Source organism: Loxodonta africana, chromosome 9 (assembly GCF_030014295.1).
Source record: "Loxodonta africana isolate mLoxAfr1 chromosome 9, mLoxAfr1.hap2, whole genome shotgun sequence".
NCBI classification, from domain to species: Eukaryota; Metazoa; Chordata; class Mammalia; order Proboscidea; family Elephantidae; genus Loxodonta; species Loxodonta africana.
The window spans coordinates 66331971-66359197 of NC_087350.1; the positions used below are offsets into that span (position 1 = coordinate 66331971).

General features: G+C 39.0%; 1 protein-coding gene across 3 annotated transcripts in view; it reads left to right on the top strand.

The window, feature by feature from the left end:
- The window catches only part of LPAR1 (lysophosphatidic acid receptor 1), a 133277-nt gene extending 106828 nt beyond the window's left edge, over window positions 1–26449 (top strand). For all 3 annotated transcript variants that reach the window (XM_010587747.3, XM_023545058.2, XM_010587746.3), the window contains one exon: window positions 23683–26449. In XM_010587747.3, coding sequence (XP_010586049.1) covers window positions 23683–23984 — 302 coding nt within the window. In that variant the 3' untranslated portion in view covers window positions 23985–26449. The remainder of the gene's footprint in view (window positions 1–23682) is intronic.
- The last annotated feature ends 778 nt before the right edge of the window (window positions 26450–27227 follow it).

Below are 27227 nucleotides of genomic sequence, written 5' to 3' on the forward strand. Positions count from 1 at the left end.
TTGACATGGGTGAGGGCTTTCATGAAGTATGTAATTGATTTTCAGATGCTTCCTTGAAAGTGGGTAATCTCTCTTACAGTCCGCATTGGTTTCTGATACCTATGTATCTAAGCATCTCAGTTGAAAGTTAACATCCTGTTACAACCAAAGAAATAGTAGTCATAAACCAACCACCAAACCTGTATATTTTTAAATAACGAGAATTGCAAGAGATATTGGGTAATTATCTTGTGCTACCTTGGAGGCCCTACAGGGCAGTTCTCTCTCTTGTAGGGTTGTTATGAGTCAGAATCGACAAGGCGGCAATGGGTCTTTTTTTATCCTATGCTATGCTCTTTATAAGCATCTCTTCCAGTCCTTACAAGAACGCTGCGAGTTTGGCAGCATGATTCCCCTTTTACAGATCAGAAAATGGACATTGAGAAAGGCCTTTAACTTGCTCACTGTCTCCCCAGTTAGTAAGTGACAAAGCCAGGATTCAAACCTCAAGCTATGTGATACAGTGGTCTTTCTTCTTAACAATGGTGATACTGTTTCCCCTATAATTTTATGGTTGTAAGACAGCCCAAGGTTGTTTAGTTCTGCTCAGACAGTTTGGAGAGGAGAAACTCAGCACCTTAAAAGGCAGTCTCTTTTAGCTGCAAGCACTTTCAGTGAGTGAAAGTCTCATATCACTTTCTCCATCATCTCCTCCAACTCTAAAAACCTGTGATTCTACATTACAGTAGCATTTTAACAGCCTTTCATTTCAACTGAATGTAGCCAATCTATGAAGTAAAATCTTTGTGGGAAGGATGTTTCTACCTGCCATCATCAGAGATGTCTTTTTATGTGTGTACAAATATATGTATTAATAAGCTGTCAGGTATGTATTTGTTGAAATTCATGTGGTTCCTGACTCTTCAGGAATCTTCAATCTAGTAACTTCACTCTGGGTTCCATCACATTTTACTGTTCTTGCTGACCCTTTGCTTCATTTTTCTTACCTACTTATTAAGTGTAGTGTTACTGTCTATATTGTACCATGGAACACAGTGGGGAATAAAAAAGCAAATACTTAAGTACAGAATACAAAATAAGTTACCATTTAGTAATCACACTGAGCAACTAAATTTCACATTCTGAGATGCCTTCTAAATAAGTGTCCCGAGTACAGGCTGCCCCTGATAACTTTAACTAAACATTACAGAAGATGTAGTGTAAAAATAACAGAAAGGCTGGGAGTTCAAATTTACCCAGCAGCTCCATAGAATAAAAGACCTGGAGATCTGCTTCCATGAAGATTCTGTCACATAGGGTGGATATTGACTTGATGGCACCCAACAACAGCAGTGCAAAAATGCACTTAGGAGATATAATAACACATCAAAACTTTACATAATTAAAGGCCAAAAGGTCACAAAACCAAAAAGGAAAAAACCCAGACCTATTGTCAAGTGGATTCCTACTCATAGCGATGCTATAGGACAGAGAAGAACTGCCCCATACGGCTTCCAAGGAGTGCCTGGTGGATTGGAACTGCCAGCCTTTTGGTTAGTTGCTGTAGCTCTTAACCACTACGCCACCAGGGTTTCCATAAACTCACAAAAGACCTGATTAAATAGCAGTTGTCTGAAAAATAAAGGTTGATTAGGAGGAAACTATCAGTGGTGTGTCTGAAAAATAATGAGGGCTCTAGAAGGTATTGGCAGGGGTTAAAATCTTCACTGGTAAAAAGACTAATTACAAGTTAGCCTTGAAACTCTTCAGTAGTAGCATAAATCTAGATTAAATTAGAAAGTCTGTTTTCCCCTCTAGTCTGTGCTAGAAGTAGACTCTTTATTAATAGCTTGGACTAAAGGTAGGCAAATGAATCAGCTTAGCTAACATCTTCTACAACAAAGTTACTCTCTTTAAGCCTGATCTGATTTTGGCCTCTGATTAAGAAATATGTATGACACAAGTGGGTAAAATGTGACAGGAGAAGCAAGAGAAGTGTTCAGGCTGATTCGCCACAAGGCAGACATGAGGCCCCTCTGGACTTGATTTGGTTCTGTGTTGTTTTATTCTATTCTTAAGGAAAATTATTGTTATAATTTTTGGTTTTCTTTAACCAAAACTGGCCTGCAATAGAATTTTTTTGGTGTTTGCCCTTTCCTAGCAGCCTAACTGCTGCTGGAGGGTGGGGTCCAATCCTAAGGGGATGGCTGGAGTGTATCTAACACTGAACACCCACTACCTAGGCTTGTGTTACCTGATGAGCCCTGTCTCCCTGGAAGGAGCCCTGGTAGCACAATAGTTTAGCGCTCAGCTGCTAACCAAAAGATTAGCAGTTAGAGCCCTTCCAGTGGCTCTGCGGAAGAAAGGTGTGGTGATCTGCTCCCAGAAAGATAAAACCCCAAAACCAAATCCATTACCATTGTGTCGATTGCCATTCATAGCGACCCTATAGGCCAGAGGAGAACAGCCCCATAGGGTTTCCAAGACTGTTTTTTTTTTTTTAATCTTTAGGAAGCAGACTGCCATATCTTTCTCCTGTGGAGTGGCTGGTGGGTGCGAACGGCTGACCTTTTGGTTAGCAGCCGAGTTTTTAACCACAGCATCACCAGGGCTCCTCTCCATGAAGATTACTGCCTGGTAAACCCTATGGGGCAATTCTACACTGTCACATGGGGTCGCCATGAGTTGAAAATAGACTAGATGACACAGGACAACAACCCCCTCCCCCCAGAGCTGTAACCTACAAGAAACAGAATATAGAGGCCTGTGCCCAACTCCCTCAAGAAGTTTTCTACCTTATTGGTTTTCTTCAAATATCTCAGCTGGGCCAGGTCCTGTCATTAAAAAACAAGTCAGCCTTATCCTTTTTCCCAGCTAGAAAGATCTGGCCTCTCCCTAGGCCCTGTCTGGGAGGCCCAGTCCTGTCTTTCTTGACTATGGAGCACACACTGCCAAGTGGTTAGGCTCCAGCCTCTACCCCAGAGAGGAAAGCTTGGAGCCAGCTGCCCTGAATCTCCACAGGATGTTGCTGGGGTGGGGACAGCTGACTCTTCCACTGCTGTTCTGAATATGTTCAGAGTGAAGCATCTGCTACACTCTGTGTTCCCAGGCTCTCCAAAAACAAAACGATTTCATCTTTTTCCTTGAGGCTGTTCTTTTCCAGACAGGTAGAGGACTTGTGGACTTACGGGGGACAGCCAGTTTCCCTGGGAAAGAATTCTAAAGTAGCGTAGCAGGCTGAGGTAGGCCATTACTCTTGAAATTGTTCCCCTCTGCCTTGCCTTAAGCACAGTGAAGTAAAACCAAGACAACCACACCCATTGCCGTCTAGTCGATTCCGACTCCTAGTGACCCTACAGGACAGAGTAGAACTGCCGCATCCAGTTTCCAAGGAGCACCTGGTAGATTCAAACTGCCAACCTTTTGGTTAGCAGCCAAAGCTCTTAACCCCTATGCCACCATGGTTTCCTAGCGAAGTATAGGACCCTTTAAATTTTTTACCAATTTATCTCTTATTTCAAATTCTTTTTCAAGTGAGATAGGGTCTAAAATGAATAAATTAAAGGGAAATGCTCATTTTATTTTCAACTTAAAGCAGAAAGAAGGCTGACCTTGAAGTTTGAGAGCTCATCAAGAAATGCTGATGGGTTACTTCAGAATTTTCCCAAAACTGTAGGAAGACAGCCTAATGGTGGAAAAGTCACTCTGTGGCTAGTGTGACAGGCCTAGCAGGGAATGTGACTCCCTATCTCTAGGTTGGGAGAACCAATAAATAGTTCACCCTAAATATCCATATTTCTTATAGGTTTATTCTTGGGTATACCCTGAAGGAAGGAAGGGAGGAAGAAAGGAGGGAGGGAGGAAGGGAAGAAGGAAGGGAAGGGGGGAGGGGAGGGAAGGGAAGGGAAGAAGAAAAATGAAGGAAACATATTAGGTGGACTTGTACTTTATATTCTACCTGCAGTGTCTCAATCCTTGCAACAGTGTTGAAAATAGTATCCTTTTTGACAGATAAGTAAATTGAGGCTCAGCAAAACTGAATAAGTTGTCCAAGATCACACAGCTAGTAAGGTAAAGAAACTGTATATATATATATATATATATATATATATATATATATATATATATATACACACACACATTTATACTTTAGATGAAGGTTTATAGAACAAACTATTTTCTCATTAAACAGTGCACATATTGTTTTATGACATTGGTTAACAACCCCGTGACATGTCAACACTCTACCTTTTCAACCTTGGGTTCCCTGTTACTGGCTTCCCTGTCCCCTCCAGCCATCTAGTCCTTGCCCCTGGGCTGGCGTGCCCCTTTAGTCTTGTTTTGTTTTATGGGCCTGTCTAATCTTTGGCTGAAGGGTGAACCTCGGGAGTGAATTCATTACTGAGCTAAAAGGGTGTCTGGGGGCCATACTCACAGGGTTTCTCCACTCTGTCAGACCAGTAAGTCTGGTCTCTTTTTGTGAGTTAGAACTTTGTTCTACATTTTCCTCCAGCTCTGTCTGGGATCCTCTATTATGATCCTTGTCAGAGCAGTAGGTGGTGGCAGCCAGGCACCATCTCATTGTACTAGACTCAGTCTGGTGGAGGCCATGGTAGACATGGCCTACTAGTCTTTGGGCTAATCTTTCCCTCGTATCTTTAGGTTTCTTCGTTCTCCCTTGCTCCCCAAGGAGTGAGATAGTGTTATATCACAGGCTTTTAAGACCCCCAGGCACTACTCAACAAAGTAGAATGTAGAACATTTTCTTTATAAACTATGTTATGCCAGTTGAGCTAGATGTTCCCTGAGAACATCGTCCCCACAGCCCTCAGCCCAGCAATTTGGTTCCTCAGGGAGTTTGGATATGTGTATGGAATTTCCATGATCTTGCCTTGTACAAGTTGTCCTGGCTTCACCAGTACTGTGTACTGTCTTACCCTTCACCAAAGTTACCACTTATTTATTGTCTGTTTAGTGTTTTTCTATCTCCACCCCTCCCCTCCCTCATAACCATCAAAGGGTAAAGAAACAATATTTGACCTCAACATTATCTACCTCCTTAGAAGCTATTGGTGACACTTCATTTCACCTATTTAGGACATGTTATCAGGAGGGACCAATCCATGGAGAAGGACATCATGCTTGGTAAAGTAGAGCTTCAGCAAAAAAGAGGAAGAACCTCAATCAGATGGACTGACACGGTGGCTGCAACAGTGGGCTCAAGCATAACAAGGAGTGTGAGGATGGCACAGGACCAGGCATTGTTTCATTCTGTTGTGCTTAAGGTTGCTATGAGTTGGAACGGACTCCACAGCACCTAACAACGACTCTCTATCTCTGTGTTCTTTTATAAAATATGAATACATACTCTTCATTAGCTTGACCCCCCCCCCGCATATTTAATTTACAATTTAATGAGAAAAGAAGTGCTATCCAGGTATATGATACGTAGCTCCATTTATACAGGTCAAATTTCTGTCCATGTTGTTAGGTGCTGTCAAGTTGGTTCCAACTCAGCGACCCTATGTACTACAGAAAGAAACACTGCCCAGTTTTACACCATCCTCAGAATCACTGCTATGTTTCAGCCCATTGTGGCAGCCCACCGTGTTAATCCATCACGTAGAGGGTCTTCCTCTTTTTCACTGACCCTCTGCTTTACCAAGCATGACCACCCTTTGCCAAGCATGGTCCCTCCTGATAACGTTTCCAAAGTGCATAAAACAAAATCTCACCATTCTTGCTTCTAAGGAACATTCTGCCTGTATTTCTTCCGAGAGATATTTGTTTGTTCTTCTGGAGGTCCATAGTATATTCAGGATTCTTTGCCAGCATCATAGTTCAAATGTGTCTGTCCTTCTTTGGTCTTCCCTATTCATTGTCTAGCTTTTGTATGCATATGTGGTGATTGAAAATACTCTGACTTGGGTCCAACGCAAACCCAAACTCATTGCTGTCAGGTGGATTTCCACTTAATCAAAATGACATCTTCGCTTTTTAATACTTTAAAGGCATCTTTTGTAGCAGATTTGCCCAATGCAATACGTTGTTTGATTTCTTGACTGCTGCTTCCATGGGTGCTGATTGTGGATCCAAGTAAAATGAAATCCTTGACAACTTCAATATTTTCCCCCCTTATCATGATATTGCTTATTGGTTCAGTTTTGAGGATATTTGTTTTCTTTATGTTGAGGTGCGATCCATACTGACCATTGTTAGTCTTTCATCTGTATCAGTAAGTGCTTCAAATCCTCTTCGTTTTCAGCAAGTAAGGTTGTGTCATCAGCATATCACAGGATGTGAATGGGTCTTCCCCCAATCCTGATGCTGCATTCTTCTTTATATAGTCCAGCTTCTTGGATTATTTACTCAGCATACAGATTGAATATGGTGAAGGGATATAACCCTGATGCACACCTTTTCTGATTTTAAACCATGAAGTATCCCCTTGTTCTTTTTGAACTGTTGCCTCTTGGTCTATGTACAGGTTCTGCATGAGCACAATTAAGTGTTCTGGAATTCCCGTTCTTCGTAAAGTTATCCATAATTCATTATAACCCATAGAGTTGAATGGCTTTGCATAGTCAAGAAAACACAGGTAAACACATTTCTGGTATTCTCTGCTTTCAGCCAAGATCCATTTGACATCAACAACAATATCCTTCATTCCACACTCTCATTTGAATCTGGCTTGGGTTTCAGGCAGTTCCCTCTCGATGTACTACTGCAACCATTTTTAAATATCTTCAGTAAAATTGTTCTTGCTTATGACATTAATATTCAGTAATTTCTATATTTTGTTGAATAACTTTCTTTGGAATGGAAATATGGATCTCTGCCAGTTGGTTGGCCAGGTAGCTATCTTCCAAATTTCTTGATATAGTTGAGTGAGTGCTTCCGGCATTACATTGTTTGTTGAAACATCCCAACTGGCACTCCGTCATGGAGCCATGTTTTTCACCAATGCCTTCAGTGCAGCTTGGACTTCTTCTTTTAGTACTATCAGTTCTTAATTATATGCTACCTCTTGAAATGGTTGAAAGTTGACCATTTGTTTTTCTTACACTGACTCTGTGTATTCCTTCTTTTTTTTTTTTCTTCAGAGTTTTCAATGGCTGATTTTCATTTTATTTTATTTTTTAAATTTTACTGTGCTTTAGGTGAAAGTTTATAGTACAAATTAGCTTCTCATTCAAAAATTTATAAACAAATTGTTTTGTGACATTTGTTGCAGTCCCCACACTGTGTCAGCACTCTCCCTTTTCCACCCCAGGTTTCCTGTGTCCATTCTTCCAGTTTTCCTGTCCCTTCCTGCCTTCTTGTCTTGCCTTTGGTGAGGAGTTGCCCGTTTGGTCTCGTATACTTGATTGAACTAAGAAGCACGTTCCTTATCTCTGTTATTGTCTCCTGTCTAATCTTTGGCTGAAAAGTGGACTTTGGGAGTGGCTTCAATTCTGAGTTAGGGTGCCTGCAGGCCATATTCTCGGGGTTCCTCCAGCTTCTGTCAGTAAGTCTGGTTTTTTTTGTGTGTATGTGAATATGAATTTTGTTCTACATTTTTCTCCTGCTCTGTACAGGACCTTCTGTTGTGATCCCTGTGAGAGTGGTCAGTGGTGGTAGCTGGGTACCATCTAGTTATTCAGGGCACAGGCTGGTGGAGGCTGTGGTTCATGTAGTCCTTTAGTCCTTTGGACTAATATTTTCCTTGTAGCTTGGATTTTATTCATTCCTCTTTTCTCCTGACGGAACCAATAGATTTATCTTCAATAGCTACTCACAAGCTTTCAAGACCCCAGATGCTACTCACCAAATCAGGGTGTGAAACATTTTCTTTGTGAACCATGTTATGCCAGTTGACCTAGATGCCCCCTAAGACCATGGTCCCCAACCCTCAGCCCTAGTAACTCAGTACCTCAAGGTGTTTGGATGTGTCTAGGAAGCTTCTATGGCTTTGCCTTGGTCAAGTTGTGTTGATTTCTCCTATACTGTGTGTTGTCTTTCCCTTCACCAAAGTTAACACTTGTCTACTATCTAGTTAGTGATTTCCCCTTCCCAGCCCTTCCCTTCCTGGAAACCATCAAAGATTTTTTTTTTTTCTGTGTGTAAACCTTTCCTTGAGTTTTTTAAATAGTGGGCTCATACAATATTTGTCCTTTTCTGACTGACTTATTTCACTCCAGATTCATCTATGTTGTGAGATGTTTCACAGATTCATCGTTGCTCTTTATCATTGGATAGTATTCAATTATGTGTATGTTCTATAATTCATTTATCCATTCATCTGTTGATGGGCACTTAAGTTGTTTTCATCTTTTTGCTGTTGTGAATAATGCCGCAGTGAACATGGGTGTGCAAATGTCTACTAATGTGACAGCTCTTATTTCTGTAGGATATATTCCTAGGAATGGGATTGTGGGATCATAGAGTATTTCAGATTCGAGCTTTTTAAGGAGGCCTCATATCATTTTCCATAGTGGTTGTACCATTTTACATTCCCACCAGCAGTGCATAAACGTTCCAGTCTCCCCGCAACTTTTCCAACATTTGTTATTTTCTGTTTTTTTTAGTTAGTACCATTAATATCAGGTTGAGATGATATCTCGTTGTGGTTTTAATTTGCATTTCTCTGATGGTTAATTATCTTGAGCCTTTCATCATGTGTCTATTGCCACCTGAATATCTTCTTTGGTCAAGTGACCGTTACATCCTTTACCCATTTTTTTTTTTAATTTTTATTGTGCTGTAAGTGAAAGTTTACAAATCAAGCCAGTCATACAAAAATTTATAGACACCTTGCTATATACTCCTAATTGCTCTCCCCCTAGTGAGACAGCACACTCCTTCCCTCCACTCTCTCTTTTTGTGTCCATTCCGCCTGCTTCTGACCCCCTCTACCGTCTCATCTCCCCTCCAGACAGGAGATGCCAACATAGTCTCAAGTGTTTACTTAATCCAAGAAGCTCATTCTTCACCAGCGTCTTATTCTATCCCATCGTCCAGCCCAATCCCTGTCTGAAGAGTTGCCTTTGGGAATGGTTTCTGTCTTGGGCTAACAGAAGGTCTGGGGGCCATGACCACTGGGGTCCTTCTAGTCTCTCAGTCAGACCATTAAGTCTGGTCTTTTTATGGGAATTTGGGGCCTGCATCCCACTGCTCTCCTGCTCCCTCAGGGGTTCTCTGTTGTGTTCCCTGTCAGAGCAGTCATCGGTTGTAGCTGGGTACCATCTATTTCTTCTGGTCTCAGGCTGATGTAGTCTCTGCTTTTTGTGGCCCTTCTGTCTCTTGGGCTCATAATCACCTTGTGTTCTTGGTGTTCTTTGTTCTCCTTTGCTCCAGGTGAGTTTAGACCAATTAATGCATCTTAGATGGCTGTTGGCTAGCATTTAAGACACCAGACGCCACTCTCCAAAGTGGGATGCAGAATGTTTTCTTAATAGATTTTATTGTGCCAATTGACTTAGATGTTCCCTGAAACCATGGTCCCCAAACCCCCGCCCCTGCTACGCTGGCCTTTAAAGCATTCAGTTAATTCAGGAAACTTCTTTGCTTTTGGTTTAGTCCAGTTGTGCTGACCTCTCCTGTATTGTGTGTTGTCTTTCCCTTCTCCTAAAATAGTTCTTATCTACTATCTAATTAATGAATACCCTTCTCCTCCTTTCCTCCCTCCCTCCCCCCTCTCATAACCATCAAAGAATATTTTCTTCTCTGTTTAAGCTATTTCTCGAGTTCTTATAATAGTGGTCTTATACAATATTTGTCCTTTTGCAGCTGACTAATTTCAGTCAGCATAATGCCTTCCAGATTCCTCCATGTTATGAAATGTTTCACGGATTCATCACTGTTCTTTATTGATGCGTAGTATTCTATTTGTGAATATACCATAATTTATCCATTCATCTGTTGCTGGGCACCTTGGTTGCTTTCATCTTTTTGCTATTGTGAACAGTGCTGCAGTGAACATGGGTGTGCATATATCTGTTCATGTAAAGGCTTTTATTTCTCTAGGGTATATTCCAAGGACTGGTATTGCTAGATCGTATGGTAGTTCTACTTCTAGCTTTTTAAGGAAGCGCCAAATCGATTTCCAAAGTGGTTGTACTAGTTTACATTCCCACCAGCAGTGTATAAGTGTTCCAGTCTCTCCACAACCTCTCCAACATTTATTATTTTGTGTTTTTGGGATTAATGCCAGCCTTGTTGGAGTGAGATGGGATCTCACTGTAGTTTTGATCTGCATTTCTCTAATGGCTAATAACCACGAGCATTTCTTCATGTATCTGTTAGCTACCCGAATGTCTTCTTCAGTGAAGTGTCTGTTCATATCTTTTGCCCATTTTTTAATTGGATTTTTTGTCTTTTTGTAGTTGAGTTTTTGAAGTATCATGTAGATTTTAGAGATCAGGCACTGACTGGAAATGTCAGAGCTAAAAACTTTTTCCCAGTCTGTAGGTAATCTTTTTACTCTTTTGGCGAAGTCTTTGGATGAGCATAGGTGTTTCATTTTTAGGAGCTCCCAGTTACCTAGTTTTTCTTCTGCATTGTTAGTAATGTTTTGTATACTGTTTATGCCATGTATTAGGGCTCCTAATGTTGTCCCTATTTTTTCTTCCATGATCTTTATTGTTTTAGATTTTATATTTAGGTCTTTGATCCATTTTGAATTCATTTTTGTGCATGGAGTGAGGTATGGGTCTTGTTTCATTTTTATTGCTGATGGATATCCAGTTATGCCAGCACCATTTGTTAAAAAGACTGTCTTTTCCCCATTTAACTGATTTGGGGCCTTTGTCAAATATCAACTTTGTGGATGGATTTATGTCTGGATTCTCAATTCTGTTCCATTGGTCTATATATCTGTTGTTGTACTTGTACCAGGCAGTTTTGACTACTGTGATGGTACAATCGGTTCTAAAATCAGGTATAGTGAGGCCTCCCATTTTGTTTTTCTTTTTCAGTAATGCTTTACTTATCTGGGGCCTCTTTCCCTTCCATATGAAGTTGGTGATTTGTTTCTCCTTCTCATTAAAGAATGTCCTTGGGATTTGGATAGGAATTGCATTAAATGTATAGATCGCTTTTGGTAGAATAGACATTTTTATAATGTTAAGTCTTCCTATCCATGACCAAGGTATGTTTTTCCACTTATGTAGCACTCTTTTGGTTTCTTGCAGAAGTGTACTGTAGTTTTCTTTGTATAAGTGTTTTACATCTCTGGTAAGATTTATTCCTAAGTATTTTATCTTCTTGGGGGCTACTGTAAATGGTATTGATTTGGTGATTTCCTCTTCGACGTTCTTTTTGTTGGTGTAGAGGAATCCAACTGATTTTTGTATGTTTATCCTGTATCCTGGTACTCTGCTGAACTCTTCTATTAGTTTCAGTAGTTTCCTTGAGGATTCTTTAGGTCTTTCTGTATATAAGATCATGTCATCTGCAAATAGAGATACTTTTACTTTTTTCTTGCCAATCTGGATGCCCTTTATTTCTTTATCTAGCCTAATTGCTCTGGCTAGGACCTCCAGCACAATGTTGAATAAGAGTGGTGATACAGGGCATCCTTGTCTGGTTCCCGATCTTAAGGGGAATGCTTTCAGACTCTCTCCATTTAGGATGATGTTGGCTGTTGGCTTTGTATAAATGCCCTTTATTATGTTGAGGAATTTTCCTTCTATTCCTATTTTGCTGAGAGTTTTTATCATGAATGGGTGTAGAACTTTGTCAAATGCCTCTTCTGTATCAATTGATAAGATCATGTGGTTCTTGTCTTTTGTTTTATTTATATGATGGATTATATTAATTGTTTTTCTATTATTGAACCATCCCTGCATACCTGGTATGAATCCCACTTGGTCACGGTGAATTATTTTTTTGATATGTTGTTGAATTCTATTGGCTAGAATTTTGTTGAGGATTTTTGCATCTAAGTTCATGAGGGATATAGGTCTGTAATTTTCTCTTTTTGTGGTGTCTTTACCTGGTTTTCGTATCAGGGATATGCTGGCTTCATAGAATGAGTTTGAGAGTATTCCGTCCTTTTCTGTGTTCTGAAATACCTTTAGTAGTGGTGGTGTTAACTCTTCTCTGAAAGCTTGGTAGAACTCTGCAGTGAAGCTGTCCAGGCCAGATCCTTTTCCCATTTTTTAATTGGATTATTTGTCTTTTTGTTGTTGAGGTGTTGAAGTATTCTACAAATGTTAGAAATTAGACCCTTGTCAGATATGTTATAGCCAAAAATTTTTCCCCAGTGTAGGTTCCCTCTTTACTGTTTGATGAAGCCTTTTGATGAGCGTGTTTAATTTTTCAGAGCTCCCAGGTATCTAGTTTATCTTCTGGTGTTTGTACATTGTTAGTTATGGTTTGTACTGAATTTATGCCATGTATTAGGGCCCCCTAGCATTGTCCCTCCTTTTTCTTCCATGATCTTTATCATTTTAGGTTTTTGATCCATTTTGAGTTAGTTTTTGTATGTGGTGTGAGATGTGGGCCCTGTTTTTTTTTTAAAATGGATACCCAGTTTTGCCAGCACCGTTTGTTAAAAAGATTTTTTCCCCATTTAATGCACTTTGGTCCTTTGTGAAAGATCAGCTGACCATAGGCAGATGGATTTACATCTGGGATCTTGATTCCATTCCATTGGTCTATCATTGTACCAGTATCAGGCTGTCTTAACTACTGTGGCTGCATAGTTTTGACTACTGTGGCTGGATAGTAGGTTCTGAGATTGGATAGATAGTTTGAGGCCTTCTACTTTGTTGCTTGAATGCTTTGCTTATCCAGGGCCTCTTTCCTTTCCATATAAAGTTGGTGACTAGTTTTTCCAGTGACCTTGAAGACTAAGGTCACCCGACCCAAGCCATGGTATTTGCAATCACATCATATGCATGCGGAAGCTGGACAATGAATAAGGAAGACCGAAGAAGAATTGACACCTTCGAATTGTGGTGTTGGTGAAGAATATTGAATATACCATGGACTACCAAAAGAACGAACAAATCTGTCTTGGAAGAAGTACAACCAGAATGCTGTATAGAAGCAAGGGTGGCAAGACTGCGTCTTACATGATTTGAACATGTTGTCAGGAGGGATCAGTCCCTGAAGAAGGACATCATGCCTGGTAAATTACAGGTTCGGTGGAAAAGAGGAAGACCTTCAACAAGATGGATTCACACAGTGGCTGCAACAGCGGGATTAAGTATAACAACGATTGTGAGCATGGCGCAGGACCGGGCAGTGTTTTGTTCTGTGGTACATAGGGTTGCTATGAGTTGGAACTGACTTGATGGCAACTAACAACAACTACAGCTTTTCCATCTCCTTAAAGAATACTGATGGTATTTGGACAGAGATTGCATTATATCTTTAGATCAAATTGGGTAAAAAAAATCAAATTGGGTAGAATGGACATTTTCTCAATGTTGAGTCTTCCTGTCCATGAGCATGGTATGTTTTTCCATTTGTGTAGGTCTCTTTTGGTTTCTTGCAATCATGTTTTGTAGTTTTCTTTGTATAGGTCTTTTACACTTCTGGTTAGATTTATTCCTAAATATTTTATCTTTTTAGGGGCTATTATAAATGTTATTGTTTTTCCGGTTTCCTTTTTGAAGTTCTCTTTGTTAGTGTATAGGAATCCAATTGATTTTTTATGTTGACTTTGTATCCTGCTAGTCTGCTGAATCTATTAATTGCAATAGTTTTCTTCTGGAATCTTTGGCATTCTCTGTGTATAGAATCATGTCATCTGCAAAGTGGGATAGTTTTCTTCTTCCTTTCCAATTTGGATGCCCTTTATTTCTTTTTCTTGCCTTATTACTCAAGCTAGGGTTTCTAGTGCAATGTTAAATAGGAACAGCGATAAAGGGCATCCTTGTCTTTTTCCCAGTCTCAGGGGAAATGGTTTCAGCCTCTCTCCATTGAGAATGATGTTGGCTGTTGGTTTTGTATAGATGTCCTTTGTTATGTTGAAGAATTTTTCTCCGATCCCTATTTTATTGAGAGTTTTTATTAGGAATGGGTGTTAGTCTTTATCAAATACCTTTTCTGTGTTTGATTTTTTGTTCAATTCATTGTTGTCTCCTTGGTACCTAGAATAGTATCTGACATATAGTGGGCCGTCATATATAAAATGAATGATTAAAAAAAAAAAAAGTAGGCCAAGCAATTCAGCTCCTTACAGTTACCAAGAGTCAATTTTTTATGACAGGTTATGTAACTAGTTAAACATTACATTATCCAATAAAAAATGAGTACAAAAGAAAACATTGTTTCTGTGAAAAGTAAGGTGAATGCTTTGGTAATATTCTGTGAAGGCAAGTTGCAAAAAGAAATTGCTTTAAAATTGCTGGTGAAAACAACTCTCAAAATTTGGGAAAAAACATACAAAATATCCAAGGTTTTTGCACTGAAATTGCTTTGTAGCAATTTTCAATTCTGACTCAACTTCAGAGGAGCCAAACCAGAAGTAGTATGTGATACCCTACGAGTGTGATTTTACTCTGAAGATGACATAGAACTCCAGTCAGTGGGCTCATATTCAAATAAAAAGGCTTGGCTCTATATCAAAGGATTGTCAAATAAATACTAATTTATATTTCAAGGTCAAATAAAATGTTTAAGGTATCATTTTTACAAGTTTCTGTTTTAAACATTTTTAAAACTAATTGACTGTAGCCGCAATGTGATTTATTATAGGGCATCTGTGTGTATGTGTACATTTTTTTTGTTGTCGTTAATGTTGTTTTTAAAGCATAATTGGTAGCATATTATATATATTTTGTTCTACATTTTGTTCTTTTTACTTAACAATATATCTTAGAGATCATTCCATAACAGTAAAGTCAGGCAGAATATCTTAATAAACTTTTAAAAGCTGTACAAAAACCACAAAACCAAACCCATTGCCATAGAGTTGATTCTGACTCATAGTGACCCTATAGGACAGAGTAGAAATGCCCCTTAGAGTTTCCAAGCAGCACCTGGTGGATTCGAACTGCTCATCTTTTGGTTAGCAGCCATAGCTCTTAACCACTATGCCACAAGGGTTCCCAAACACCCAGTGCCATCAAGTCGAAAAGCTGTATAGAATTCCACTTTACGGATGCACTGTAATTTATTTCTGTGTTTATGGCTATCTAGGTTATTTCCATTAAAAAAAAATGCTGTAAAGAATCCCATGCACTTGTATAGTTATATGGTGTGTATATATCTATAGAGTAAATTCCTATAAGTGACATTGTTGCAGTTTTTTTATGGCTTTAGAGCTCATTGACTATTGATTAGGATTTATGTACGAGTCAGAATTTGACTTGTGATGCTTAGACTTTGTTTTGTCAACTTTCTTCAACTCATTTTTTTACTCTGAGCTTGTAAAGTAATTGAAATCCACGTAGAAGAAATACCTTTGTGATAGTGAATCTGGAACTCATTAGCCTAACCACTCATTTCCCAATTGAATAATTGTTTTTATAACACTGTTCTTGATAATGGGAGGTATCTTAGGTACACAGCTATGAACAGACTGTACCTCCCTTCTCCACTGCCAAGAATCTGTGCTTTGTAAATATCAGTCCAGGACATTTGGCAACCGCAGGAGACATAACCAATCTGAAAAAGAATGACCACGTTTACAACTTGGGCTTTTTCTTTTCATGTCTTTCTGCTGTTAAACAAACAAATAAATAAAATATGCACACGCACACACATACAGAAATGTTTTTAGGTTGCAAAATATTTCATAATTCTTTTTTTTAATTTGGTTTGGATTAAGTTTTTAATATTTTTCTCAATTTGATAGTAAGGAAATGAGTGATAAATGAAATTTCCATTACATTTTTCTGTCCTTGAAGCTTGTCCCCTGAGTAATACATATCTTGTTGATCCATGCCAGAGGTTCATGAACTGCAAAGAACAAAATCCACAGGATTCTGTCATCAGCTATATTCCGTGAGCATTTTTTAGCCAGATTTCAGCACTCATTTAGAATTCTATCATTAGGGGAGAATTTTAATTCACAGCTGAAAAATTAAATATGTTGCAAAACCAATTATAAACTTCCTGTTTGTGTTGAACTTTTGCTAGAGAGAGATTCTGGGGAGAATTTCATTTATCCTTTTAAGGGATAAATATTATTCAAATCTCCTTGGTAACAACTGGATCGTAGTCATGCAGTACGTTTAGTGTCACCCACTGAATTAGATGGTGTTGGTCTGGAGTTAACAACATTGACTTTCTGCAATGTTTAAGATTTATGACTTTTAAGATAAGGGTAAACTAATTTGCTTTTTAAAAATTTGCAATCTCTTATTAAGTTTAGGAAACAAAACAAATGTAACCATTTTGAGAATGATGAATTATTTTCAATTTGAAGAATAATAACTGGCACCTTCTTCTTTGATTGCATAGCGTACCGCAAGTGAAAGAAAATAAATCTCAGGGCCTTTTTAAGACAGTAAAATGCAGAGACTGTGTGCACAGACATGTATGTGTGTTTAATGTATCTCACCTTTGAATATGGGCAGGGTTTACAGGAAAATCTTATGGTAAGCTTTTGGAGTGCGTTGTTTCTTGGTTATTGCTGAGTAATTACGCTCTGGTGAGCCAGTCTTAATTCCAGCTACTTCACCCCAGACAGAAAAAGCTGGGTATAAATCAGAAGTCATGTTTAGGGAGGAAGGGGAGAGGCAGTGACCCTTCTTACCATGGTTCAGACTGCACTGGTTTTGTTGAAAGCAAATTAAAGCATTTCCTATTTTGTAAGCTTGCCTTGTATAGAGATCAAGGAGGTCATAATACTCCTCTGGGAGAACATCAGCTACTTTGGGAAGTAGGAAGTGTGCGTGTGTTTGTAAGGGTAACTCAGTGCACCTTGAGATTAGTTTGCTAGCTATCACTTTATTTCTCAAAATTTGGAGCTAACTGGATGGTCACACTGCTTGCTCAGTGTATAATTTGAACGTTGTGGCGACTTCATTTTTCTCCGTTCACAAATGAGAACTTTCAGAGAAGCACACCTCTCCTCATGTGATTGCCTGCTATTGTGTTTTGCCTACTCATTAAATGAGGGTCACTGGATGTTTTAGATACAGGAAAAAGCTGGCTTTGGAGACAATTCATTATGCTGTCTTCCCAAATGTATGGAGACCTCTATTCAGGGAAATATCCTGCATAACAGGCAAACATTCCCAGAAAGGGTGGTGCCTCCCAGTTTTTTCGGATGTAGCACAGTATCTCACATGGAAACAGATAGTACAGGAAACACAAAAGCTTCAAAGAAATTCTAAGTAATATCCTCACTCATTCAAGAGAATATTGTATCAACTAGAGTAAGACACATTGCTATATAGAAGCATTAATCAAAGAAAAAGAAAGTGTTCCTGAAAATTAAAAAAAATGGATTACCTGCCCTCTTTTACACATCACTAAGAAAAAACAAACTACTCCTAGCAAAATGGGCATAGCTAATATTATGGATGGATATTGATTATGCTGATAATTTCAAGTGTATTTTATATTTAAAAAAAATGTTAAGACATTATATGCCAGGGTGTAAGATATGTCCTCTCTCCTTACCCCTGATAGCTAAAGCATGGATGTTTGAGACTTAAGCACAGCCAATCAAATGCCCTGCATAGAGCTTTGAATCTAGAGGGAGTAACTTAAAGGTGTGTGGGGACAATTTGTCATTTTTTTCTAACAGCTACTGCAGATTCTAGGGTGTGATGGTACAACAGTTGAGTGTCCAGAAACAGTGGAGTCCTGCTTATAGAAATAAGTGGCAGTATCAACCTATTGGACCATTCCTGTAGCAGAAACTTATCTGTGCCATGCCTCCCTTAGTTCCTGACCCAAACAGGTTCTCCTGGACTCAGTGGATAATCCATGGATAATCTGACACCTGTTAGTAACAATAGGATACTTTATGCTATAGTAACAAATACATCACGTATATTAGTGACCCAACACATATAAGTTTATCTCTCAATCACACAAAATTTGTTGCAGATCCAGAGGCCCTCCAGGGCAGCTCCCTTCCACGTGGTGGCTCAGGGATCTAGGCTGAATAAAGGCCTATAACTAGAGATGAACAAAAATCGGATTGGATTCTGGGATACTCAGATGCCTTCCCAGAAGGATAAAACAATTTAGTGGCACTACAAAAAGTTTATGAACACTTATTTTCTTATTTCATCTCTATCACAAGCCTCTGAGATAGGTAGAACTGTTACTGAAATCCTCATTTGAGAAATGAGAAGAGTGAGGCTAAGGAGAGGTTAACCTGGGCACAGTGCTGGTAAAGAATTGATTTACCTTGACTTGTTTGGAATCTGTGGGGTGTCTGATTTTTGTAAAAAAAAAACACACACACACACAAATTTGCCAGACAGACTGAAAGAGCTTTCTGTTTTTTTCATCAAAAATCTTGGGCTCTCTCCCCAGAGGTCTTCTCTGTCAAGAACTTTTTTCCCTTTAACTTTGCTTCTTAACGTTCCATATATAAGCAGAGTTCAACAGTTAGGAAAAACTCACTCCAGAAAAAAAAAAAAGACTCTGATTGTAAGACCAGATGGTAAGCATTATTCAGCTGATGAGGTTGTGTAGATGTGAGGGAAGGTGTGGTAATATGATCTTGTTCTGCAGCTGTGACCTGTTGTTCCAAAACAGGCCTTCTTCGTCCCTCTGCCTTTTGCGTCTACATTCCAGCACTCTCCCTCCCCTTTGTAGGCATCGGGGCCCTTGCAGATAGATTTGTCAGATGTATAAGAAAAAAATGAAGCTTGCTCTAGGAAGAGCAACTTCTGCTATTTATTCCATCCCATACATACTTATCCTCCCCACCATGTTACTTTTAATCTTGGCAAATCATGTAGAATTTAACCACTCTTGTTCCACACACTGAGAGACAATTTCCCAGGACTCAAATTGTCATGAACTTATCTTGATGTCTTTAAAGCATCGTCATCTGATGCTTGCAGGTGCTTCAAACTAAAATATATAAAATTGAGATCACTATTTCTACTCTTCCACTTCCCCTCACAAAACACCAACCAGCACTTTCTCCCATGTTTCCTCCTTCAGTGAAAGTTAACATTGTTCTTCCTTCCCCCAAGTTGAAAATCTGGGAGTCACCCTAAACTCCTTCCTCTTTCTCATCTGTCTCATGCAGTCCATCTCCTAAATACTTTTCTCATCTTTCCACACCTCTCTTCCCCTGTTGTCACCGTCCTGACTCAGGCTTTCATTATTTCTCTGCTGGAACTTGGAAATAACTGATATTTTTGCCTTTATCTTTACCCAGATCATATTCTTCTCCCACTCTGTCACTAGTGTTCTTTGTTAAATGAAAATTTGGCCAATGAGGTCAATGAAATAAAAATCTCACAGGCAAAGAAGTGAACATGGATCATTATTTTCTGAAAGCTTAGCAGGCTGTTGTAATGTGTAGCTAGGCTTGAGAACCGGTGCTGGACTAGAAAATTTCAAATGCCCTAGCCAGATATAGTCTTCGTGATCTTGGACACCTTATCACCTGTCACTTCTGCTTCTGACTTTGCAGTAAATAATAAACTACTTGTTGTTAGTTGCCATGTAGTTGATTCTGACTCGTGGTGACACCATGTGTGCATAGTAGAGCTTCTCTATAAGGTTTTCAAGCCTGTGACCTTTTGGAAATAGGTCATCAGTCCTGTCCTCCGAGGTGCCTCTGGGTGGGTTTGAACTGCCATCCTTTTGGTTAATAGTCCAGTGTGTAATCATTTGCACCACCCGGGGACCCCCAAGCTACTTGTACTTCGCCTTACTTTCATTCTGTTGCATATAATTTCTAGGTTTTAGGCCTTATTCTGTGGGAATTCTGCCATCAGAAATGTGCTGGAAATATTCAAACTACCTAAAATACTGGCCCTACTGAGTACCGTATAATTTTCTTCCCCATCTTGATAGCTTCCGAGATCCAAGAAACCCCTGCTAGGTTTGAGTTGACTCCATGATACCCTCCAAAATGGTTTGGAGCTTCCGTGCTTCTCCGTTTCCCTTTCCCTTTGCCTTCTTGTTTCCTTCCTGTTACCCAACTTCGAGTCCTGTGAAGCTCTTATAACTAGACTGGTATCATCTCAGAGCTTTTTGTAATGCCAGGTATCCACTGTTCAGGACACACTTCCACGTTCTGCCCTGGGGGACATTTGCCCTGTTACTGTGCAACACTAGCCCTCAAGCGTCAATGCAACCCACAGCCGTATAGGTATTGGTATTCAGGTAGATGCGCAACTTACGATGGGCTTTTACATATTATATCTCAGTTTGATGCAGGGCTTTAGTTCCATTTTGAACCCTTGCTGAGAATTTGCATTTCTAACAAGTTTCCTGCTGAGAATTTGCATTTCCATCCCAGATATGCTGAATCAGAATCTACATTTCAATAAGATCCCCAGGTGATTCTTATGTATAACTTCCTGGGAATTTGTTAGAAATGCAAATTCTCAGCAGGGAGCTTGTTAGAAATGCAGATTCTCAACAGGGGTTCGAACCTGAAGATACCGGTTCAAAGCCCTGGTTTGATCCTCATCATACTGTATGAAGTAGGCAGGAAGCAGTTACCTCTCTAGTTTATAGGTGCTCAGATGGAGGTTCCTTTCATTCTTACTAACCCTTTTACATATGTGTACTTGACTCTCTACTGATTGTGTGCTGATAGGGTCTCCGATGCACATCTCAAATCCTACCATCTGTTTGAGTTAGGACTGACTAATTATTATTAAAGGAACTTGAGTATTGCACATTGTTTTGTTTGTTTTGTTTTTAGAAGCATGGGGAAAATTCATAATTTGAGCAAACTTGATTTCAGAATATTTAGTCAATGTTGATTACAAGCCTAATCACCTTGGAATTTTCCAGAGCCCATTTTCCTTTTTGTTAGTGCATTTTCATCTTTGGTCAGTTTGATCCTTGACACCTCTGTGAAAGAAAAGGGAAGGGAGAAGAGGGTAAAACTCTATATGACTGGTTTTAAATGATGAATTTCTGAGGACTGTACAGGGACTCCCTTAACCATTTGATGGAGTCTTGAAGATCTAAACACAGAGTGTTGGGACAGTGCAGTAGACCTAATCACAGTACTAAAAAACAGTTTCTTTTAGTGAAGAAGGGAGGGGACTCCAGGTTCCTCAGTGAAGTGTTCACAAATATTAACTCATGTGCCAGGCCATGGAGTTTCCCACTTCCTGTCTCCGATCTAGCAGAGCTTCTTGCAATTTTAGTCTAAAAGGAAGGCCCATAAACTAGTTTCTAAGACCATGATTCATTTTGGAAAGACTGCTGTTTTTGAACTTTAAAATTAGAAGAAACTATAAACAACAAATAAGGCACCCTGGTGGCACAGTGGTTAAGCAGTCAGCTGCTAACTAAAAGGTCAGTGGTTCGAACTCACCAGCCGCTCCATGGGAGGAAGATGTGGCAGTCTGCTCCCGTAAAGATTACAGCCTTGGAAACCCTATGGAGCAATTCTACCCTGCCCTATAGGGTCACTATGAGTTGGAATGAATCTGATGACAGTGGGTTTATAAACAACAAATAACTATTCGAATTCTGTCATTTTTTGACAGACAACTTGAATAATACGTAAGAATAAAGATGCTCGCTTTCTTCTTCCTGGAAGGAGAAAACGATCATTTTATTTAAAATTAATCTATTGAGATGCATCTTGCTGGTATCTAATCAAGCTCTGAATCTGAACTCAATTAGAGCTTTGATAAAAGAAAGGGGAAAAGAAACTTTAAAGAATGCTTTCCCATTCATGAAGGGCCAGTGTGTTTTTAGTTTCCAAGTAAATGGAATAATGGGACCATGCATTTTCCATCCAAGCATTTTCCACCCTGAGAATAATTCCTTTCCTGGCTTCTCAATGAATAATGCATTATTTCTGAAACCCAAGAGGCATTCCTTTGATTTTCCTTTATGTTTAGCTTTCTGAGTGATTTTCAAGCAAGGAAACTCAAGGACTTGGAATGAATGCGTTATTAACATTTTCACTTGAAGTTCAAATAGCTTCTTGGCTATTATCTCCCGATATTTGAAGTATTTTTTTTTCTCTAAGGAAAGTCTAAGGTATTGTATTTATTAGAAAATGAAGCACCTTGGACTGCCTTCAAAGTGAACAGCAGTTTAAAACCAATACACATTTGTGTTGTAGAACAAAGAGCTTTATGGGGTTCTTTTCTCCATTCTTTATTTTCATTTCCCTGCTGAAAAAGTTCAAAAAAGAAAGCTCACATTCAAAACTGGGCTGTTTGGAGACTAAATCTCCTTTGTTTACATTTTGTGAAACCCATTCCTTGAGGTAAGTTCAAATCCAAGACCCCAGTCCCAGCCCGTGTCCACCTAGGCCAACCTCCTTTTAAATACAAAGATTCCAACGGCCTTTTTGGATCATCCTTATTCCCTGCCTGCTCATTGTGTAGACTGATTACATATGTGGTGCCCATTAAAAATTATGTGATATGTAATGGGGTATGATGGTGCCCATGAGTCCTGTTGACTCATGTCCTTTTAGCCAAAGAACCCCAGCAATAGTAGGATAGGTTTTAATGCAATTTCATTAGGAGCTCAATGTGAGTGATTTCAAAAACTGAATAAAATGGAATTATGAATCTAATCTGTATTTCCATTACTCTTACCGTTAGAACAGTTGGGGGAAGAAAGAGAACAAAGCTGATCTAGATTAGTAAAACATCTAAAGCATAAAATTTGGTTTAAGATTTTTAATTTTGTTAGCTTCAATAAGTGGAAGTATAATGGAGTATTTTCTGGAACATGGACTCTGGAGCCAGCCTCTAACAGTGAAAGTTCTGGGATTGGTCTCTTGTCTGCCACTTTCTAGTACTGTAGCTTTGAGCAAGTTATTTAACCTTTCTGGGTCTCACATTCTTCATCTGTACAATGAGGATAATAGTTTCTATCTCATATAGCTATAGGAAAGATTACATGAGTTAATATTTGGACAGCGCATAGAAAAACACTATTGTGATTGTTGAATAAAAATAAAAGTAAACATACACGTTATCATTGGGAATTACTATTTCCTGATAGGCCTGTGCTACTGAGCAGATGATAACAATATTGTTGTTGCTAATATATACTGAGTGATTATTTCCTTAGCACTCATTTAATCCTCATAACAAACTTCATCTGTATTATTCAGATGAGAAAACTGAGGTAAGAGAAGTAATTTCCCTAAGTTCACCCAATTTATTAAATGACAAAGCCAGGATTTGAGCCCAGGCAACCTGAATTCAGAAACTGAGCTTTAACTAAACATTAAGGGACATTTGTAATTAATGCTTATCTTTTACCTGAAAAGAGTTGTATGCTATTATAAACCACGTCTTCGTAAGTGGTGAAGTATGTCTCTTGAGTGCAGTTTTTCATGTCTCAGTTGCTTGTCAGACTCTTCATGTTTTACTCAAAATAATCATCATCAATATCTCATAAATACTGAGTTTTAGTAGCATCTGAATTAATGAGGTTTTATTGATTATTTTGTCGTCATCAAAACTTTTCCTGATTATTTCAGAAAATGAACGTTTGGTTCCAATCTCAGTACTTTTGTGTTTAGATCGCTAACTGAAAGCCTTTATAGCTGCTTGTTTCATAATTATAGTTTTTCTTTTTTCTCTTCTTTTTCAATCCTCCTGATCCCTATCCGTGTCACTGTAGGTGCCTTTATCATCTGCTGGACTCCTGGACTGGTCTTGTTACTTCTAGATGTGTGCTGTCCACAGTGTGATGTTCTGGCTTATGAGAAATTTTTCCTTCTCCTTGCTGAGTTCAACTCTGCCATGAACCCCATCATCTACTCCTACCGCGACAAGGAGATGAGTGCCACCTTCCGACAAATCCTCTGCTGCCAGCGCAGTGAGAACACCAGTGGCCCCACGGAAGGCTCCGACCGCTCAGCTTCCTCGCTCAACCACACCATCTTGGCTGGAGTTCACAACAACGACCACTCTGTGGTTTAGAAAGGAAACTAATGATGAAAAGCTAACCATCATCCATGGAGGGATGAACAGCCTCCCCCTACCAAATTGCAAAGGCAAGGTGGGGCGTGAGTGAGGAAGAAAATAAACTCATGTACTTAAACACTAACCAACGTCAGTATTTGTTCCTACACCCCACAAGACTTCACATATATTGAAAATTAGCTTATATGGCAACCCTCATCCTGATCCCCATTCCTTTGGAAAGTAGAAAGTGGACTCCTTGTAATGGAACTCATGAATAGACTCTGGAGTGTCCATTTAGACTACACTAACTAGACTTTAAAAGCTTTGGTCTGGTTTGGCGCCAGTCAGAAAAGATTCTGACTTATTGAATCCACAACTTCATTTACATACAGGCTCCCCCACCCCTTCTTTTTTAATTCTTGAAAGATACATTTCATTTAATAAACATGTGTTTACACCTATTGGCATGCTTGTGATGGACAAGACTATGGCCTTTTTTTTTTTAACTACCATATCTCTATATTTTTCCTTACATAGAAAAATAGTAAATTAGAATCTTTTTTTAGAAAGCATGCATATAATGTATGTATGCAGTATGCCTTAAAAAAATAGAAGGATACTAATTGTAAAAATCTTCTGGAAAATAGAAGAACCTAGATGTCAATGCCATTACTTGTTAAGGTTATGAAACAAACAATGCTGTAGTCAGGTTATTACCTTTTTATTAAAATATTATAGCAGTATAAACAATAGGGAATGTACATTTATTACCGGAAGAATATGTACTGTAAAAAGTCATAGAAGATAAAGACCAAGTAATATTGTTCCCACATATTTATGATACCCAAGTGCGTTCTAATTACCAGTACATCAGAGGAATTTTTTAAAAGCCTGTGTTTCTTTTTTGGATTATAATATCATACGTATTCATTGTGGAAAACTCAGGGGCCTAAGGAGGGTAACAGGCACCTAGGGGCAAACTCTAAGTTGTCACCCCTCCCCCCTGCAACTCCAGTGCCCAGGGACAGACTCTTAAGTTGTGCCCCTCCCACCCCCCCACCCCCCAATTTCAATGTTGATGTTGATAGCTGCCGCGTAAGCAGAAACACCTTCCGCCCTCTTGTCCAGCTGCCTCAGTCAGGTGCCTTTCTTATTCCACGCCTTGTCTAGAGCCCCCTTGGACTTGTGCCTGGGGGACAAGTGCTCCCCTCTGCCCCCTCGCTATACCTCTGAGAAAACTTAAAAATATAGAAATGTATGAAAAAGAAAAAAAAAAAAAGACTGGAAATCTCACAACCCAGAAGTAGCCACCGTTAATAGCTTTTTCCCCTTCTCTATGCCTATATGCGTGTTATATACTTTCTTATATAATTGGGATCTTACTGTAAACAGTTTCGTAACCAGTTGTTTTTTTACTTCAGCACTGCCACATTTTCCTATGGCATTAAAATTTTTACAAAAACATAATTTTAATGGCTATATAGTATTAGTATTCCATTTAATGGATGCCACTCAGTTTATTTAACCATTCCCATATTGTTGACTATTTAGATTAGCTCTAATTTTCACTATGATAAATAATGTTTCAAAAATTTTGTGTACATAAAACTTTGTCCACATAATTGATTATTTACTTAGGGCATATTCCCATGAAGGAGTTTGTATGTTTTAATGTGAAATGTCTTTTTCTGGTTTTACCTTTCGTAAGAAGGGATTCCCTGCTTTTGCAGTGCCTGCATGGCAATTGTGAGGAAAGCCAGTGAAGTTACCTTTTTACAAAACAAACGCAGTGGCTACTTTAGTTGAGAGTGCCTTTTTTATAGAAGAAGATGGACTAGACACAGTCAACTGTTACAAATAACCAGGACACCCTAACAGTCATGTGTGGTAATTCCAAACGTTGTTTGAGGGACTGCTTATCCAGTTCTTGGTAGCCACAGCTGTAATACAGAATTGAAGAAAATGCAAATGAGTCAAATGTGCCAAGTGAATAAAGGATTATCATATTAAATAGCCTGGATAGTATGATAGTGTGTATTCTCCAGGAATCTCCTTATTAGTTGACAGCTGTTTAACACATTGTCCAAAGATACCAGTAAACGAACTCAGTTTGCTCTGTAGTAAGGAACCAGTGAAGTAACAAAGCAAGTATGGGAAGTACAGACTATGTTTAAGAGAAAGATGTCCAGAAAAAGAATAGCAGTTTAGGAAGGAGGAAGTTGGTGCACAGTCAGCGTTAGAGCAATGGGCAGACTGGTGAAGTGCCCACCATGAAAAGAGTGTGAGGAATTCACCCATCAGTTAGCACAAAGAAGTTTGCACATACTTCATAGAAAAGAGCATTCTATACTGGAAGTAAAAAAAAAAAAAAAAAAAAAAAACTTGGATTTTTACTCGTGTGAATATATTCTGAAGGAGATATGGACTATTTGAAATAAAAAAAATATACTAATTGGACCTTAATAAATCATTGTCAATCAGTGTTTGGTAATGTGTGATCAGTGGGGTTTCTCTTGTTGAGGAATCCTTGGACTTGCCTTGCACAGTGCCTTCCCTCCCTGACTTTCTTTATTCCCTGCCACAAGGGCTGCTGAGCTCTGAGACGAAGCCACATGTGCTCCCGGAGACCAGAGCTGCTTTTTTCAGCTTGAGTAATAAGTCTTTTCAATGCCCCAAAACAGTGGTTTAATGTTCTGTGAAAGGAAGGAGAAGGTGTTAGGACAATACTTGACTTCAACAGGATAACTGTTACAGTGAGTTTCTTTTGGAAAATCCCTGATTTTATTAAAAAATTTGTGATAACTTTATGAAAAACTAAGTTTATGTAGTCACAGTGGCCTTTATGCTTATAGATTTAATAACTAACAAGATACAAGTTGTGTGTGTGTGTCTACATAAATGTTTTCTGATTATATGTCAATTTTATTCTTTTCAGTAATTCGAGTGAGTTAATGACTTTGGAAGGGAATTCTGAATCTTATATTAGGCAGATTGTTAGGTGGATATAAGATAGTTAGGTATCAAAATGTCTTTGAACTCTTCCTCACAAATTACCTTGTTGTTGTTAGGTGCTGTCAAGTCAACTAGCAACCCTATGTATAACAGAAAGAAACACTGTCTGGTCCTGCGCCATCCTCACAATCATTGCTGTGCTTGAGCCCATCGCTGCAGCCACTGTCAATCCATCTCATTGACGGTCTTCCTTTCTTTTGCTGACCATCTACTTTACCAAGCATGATGTCCTTCTTCAGGGACTGG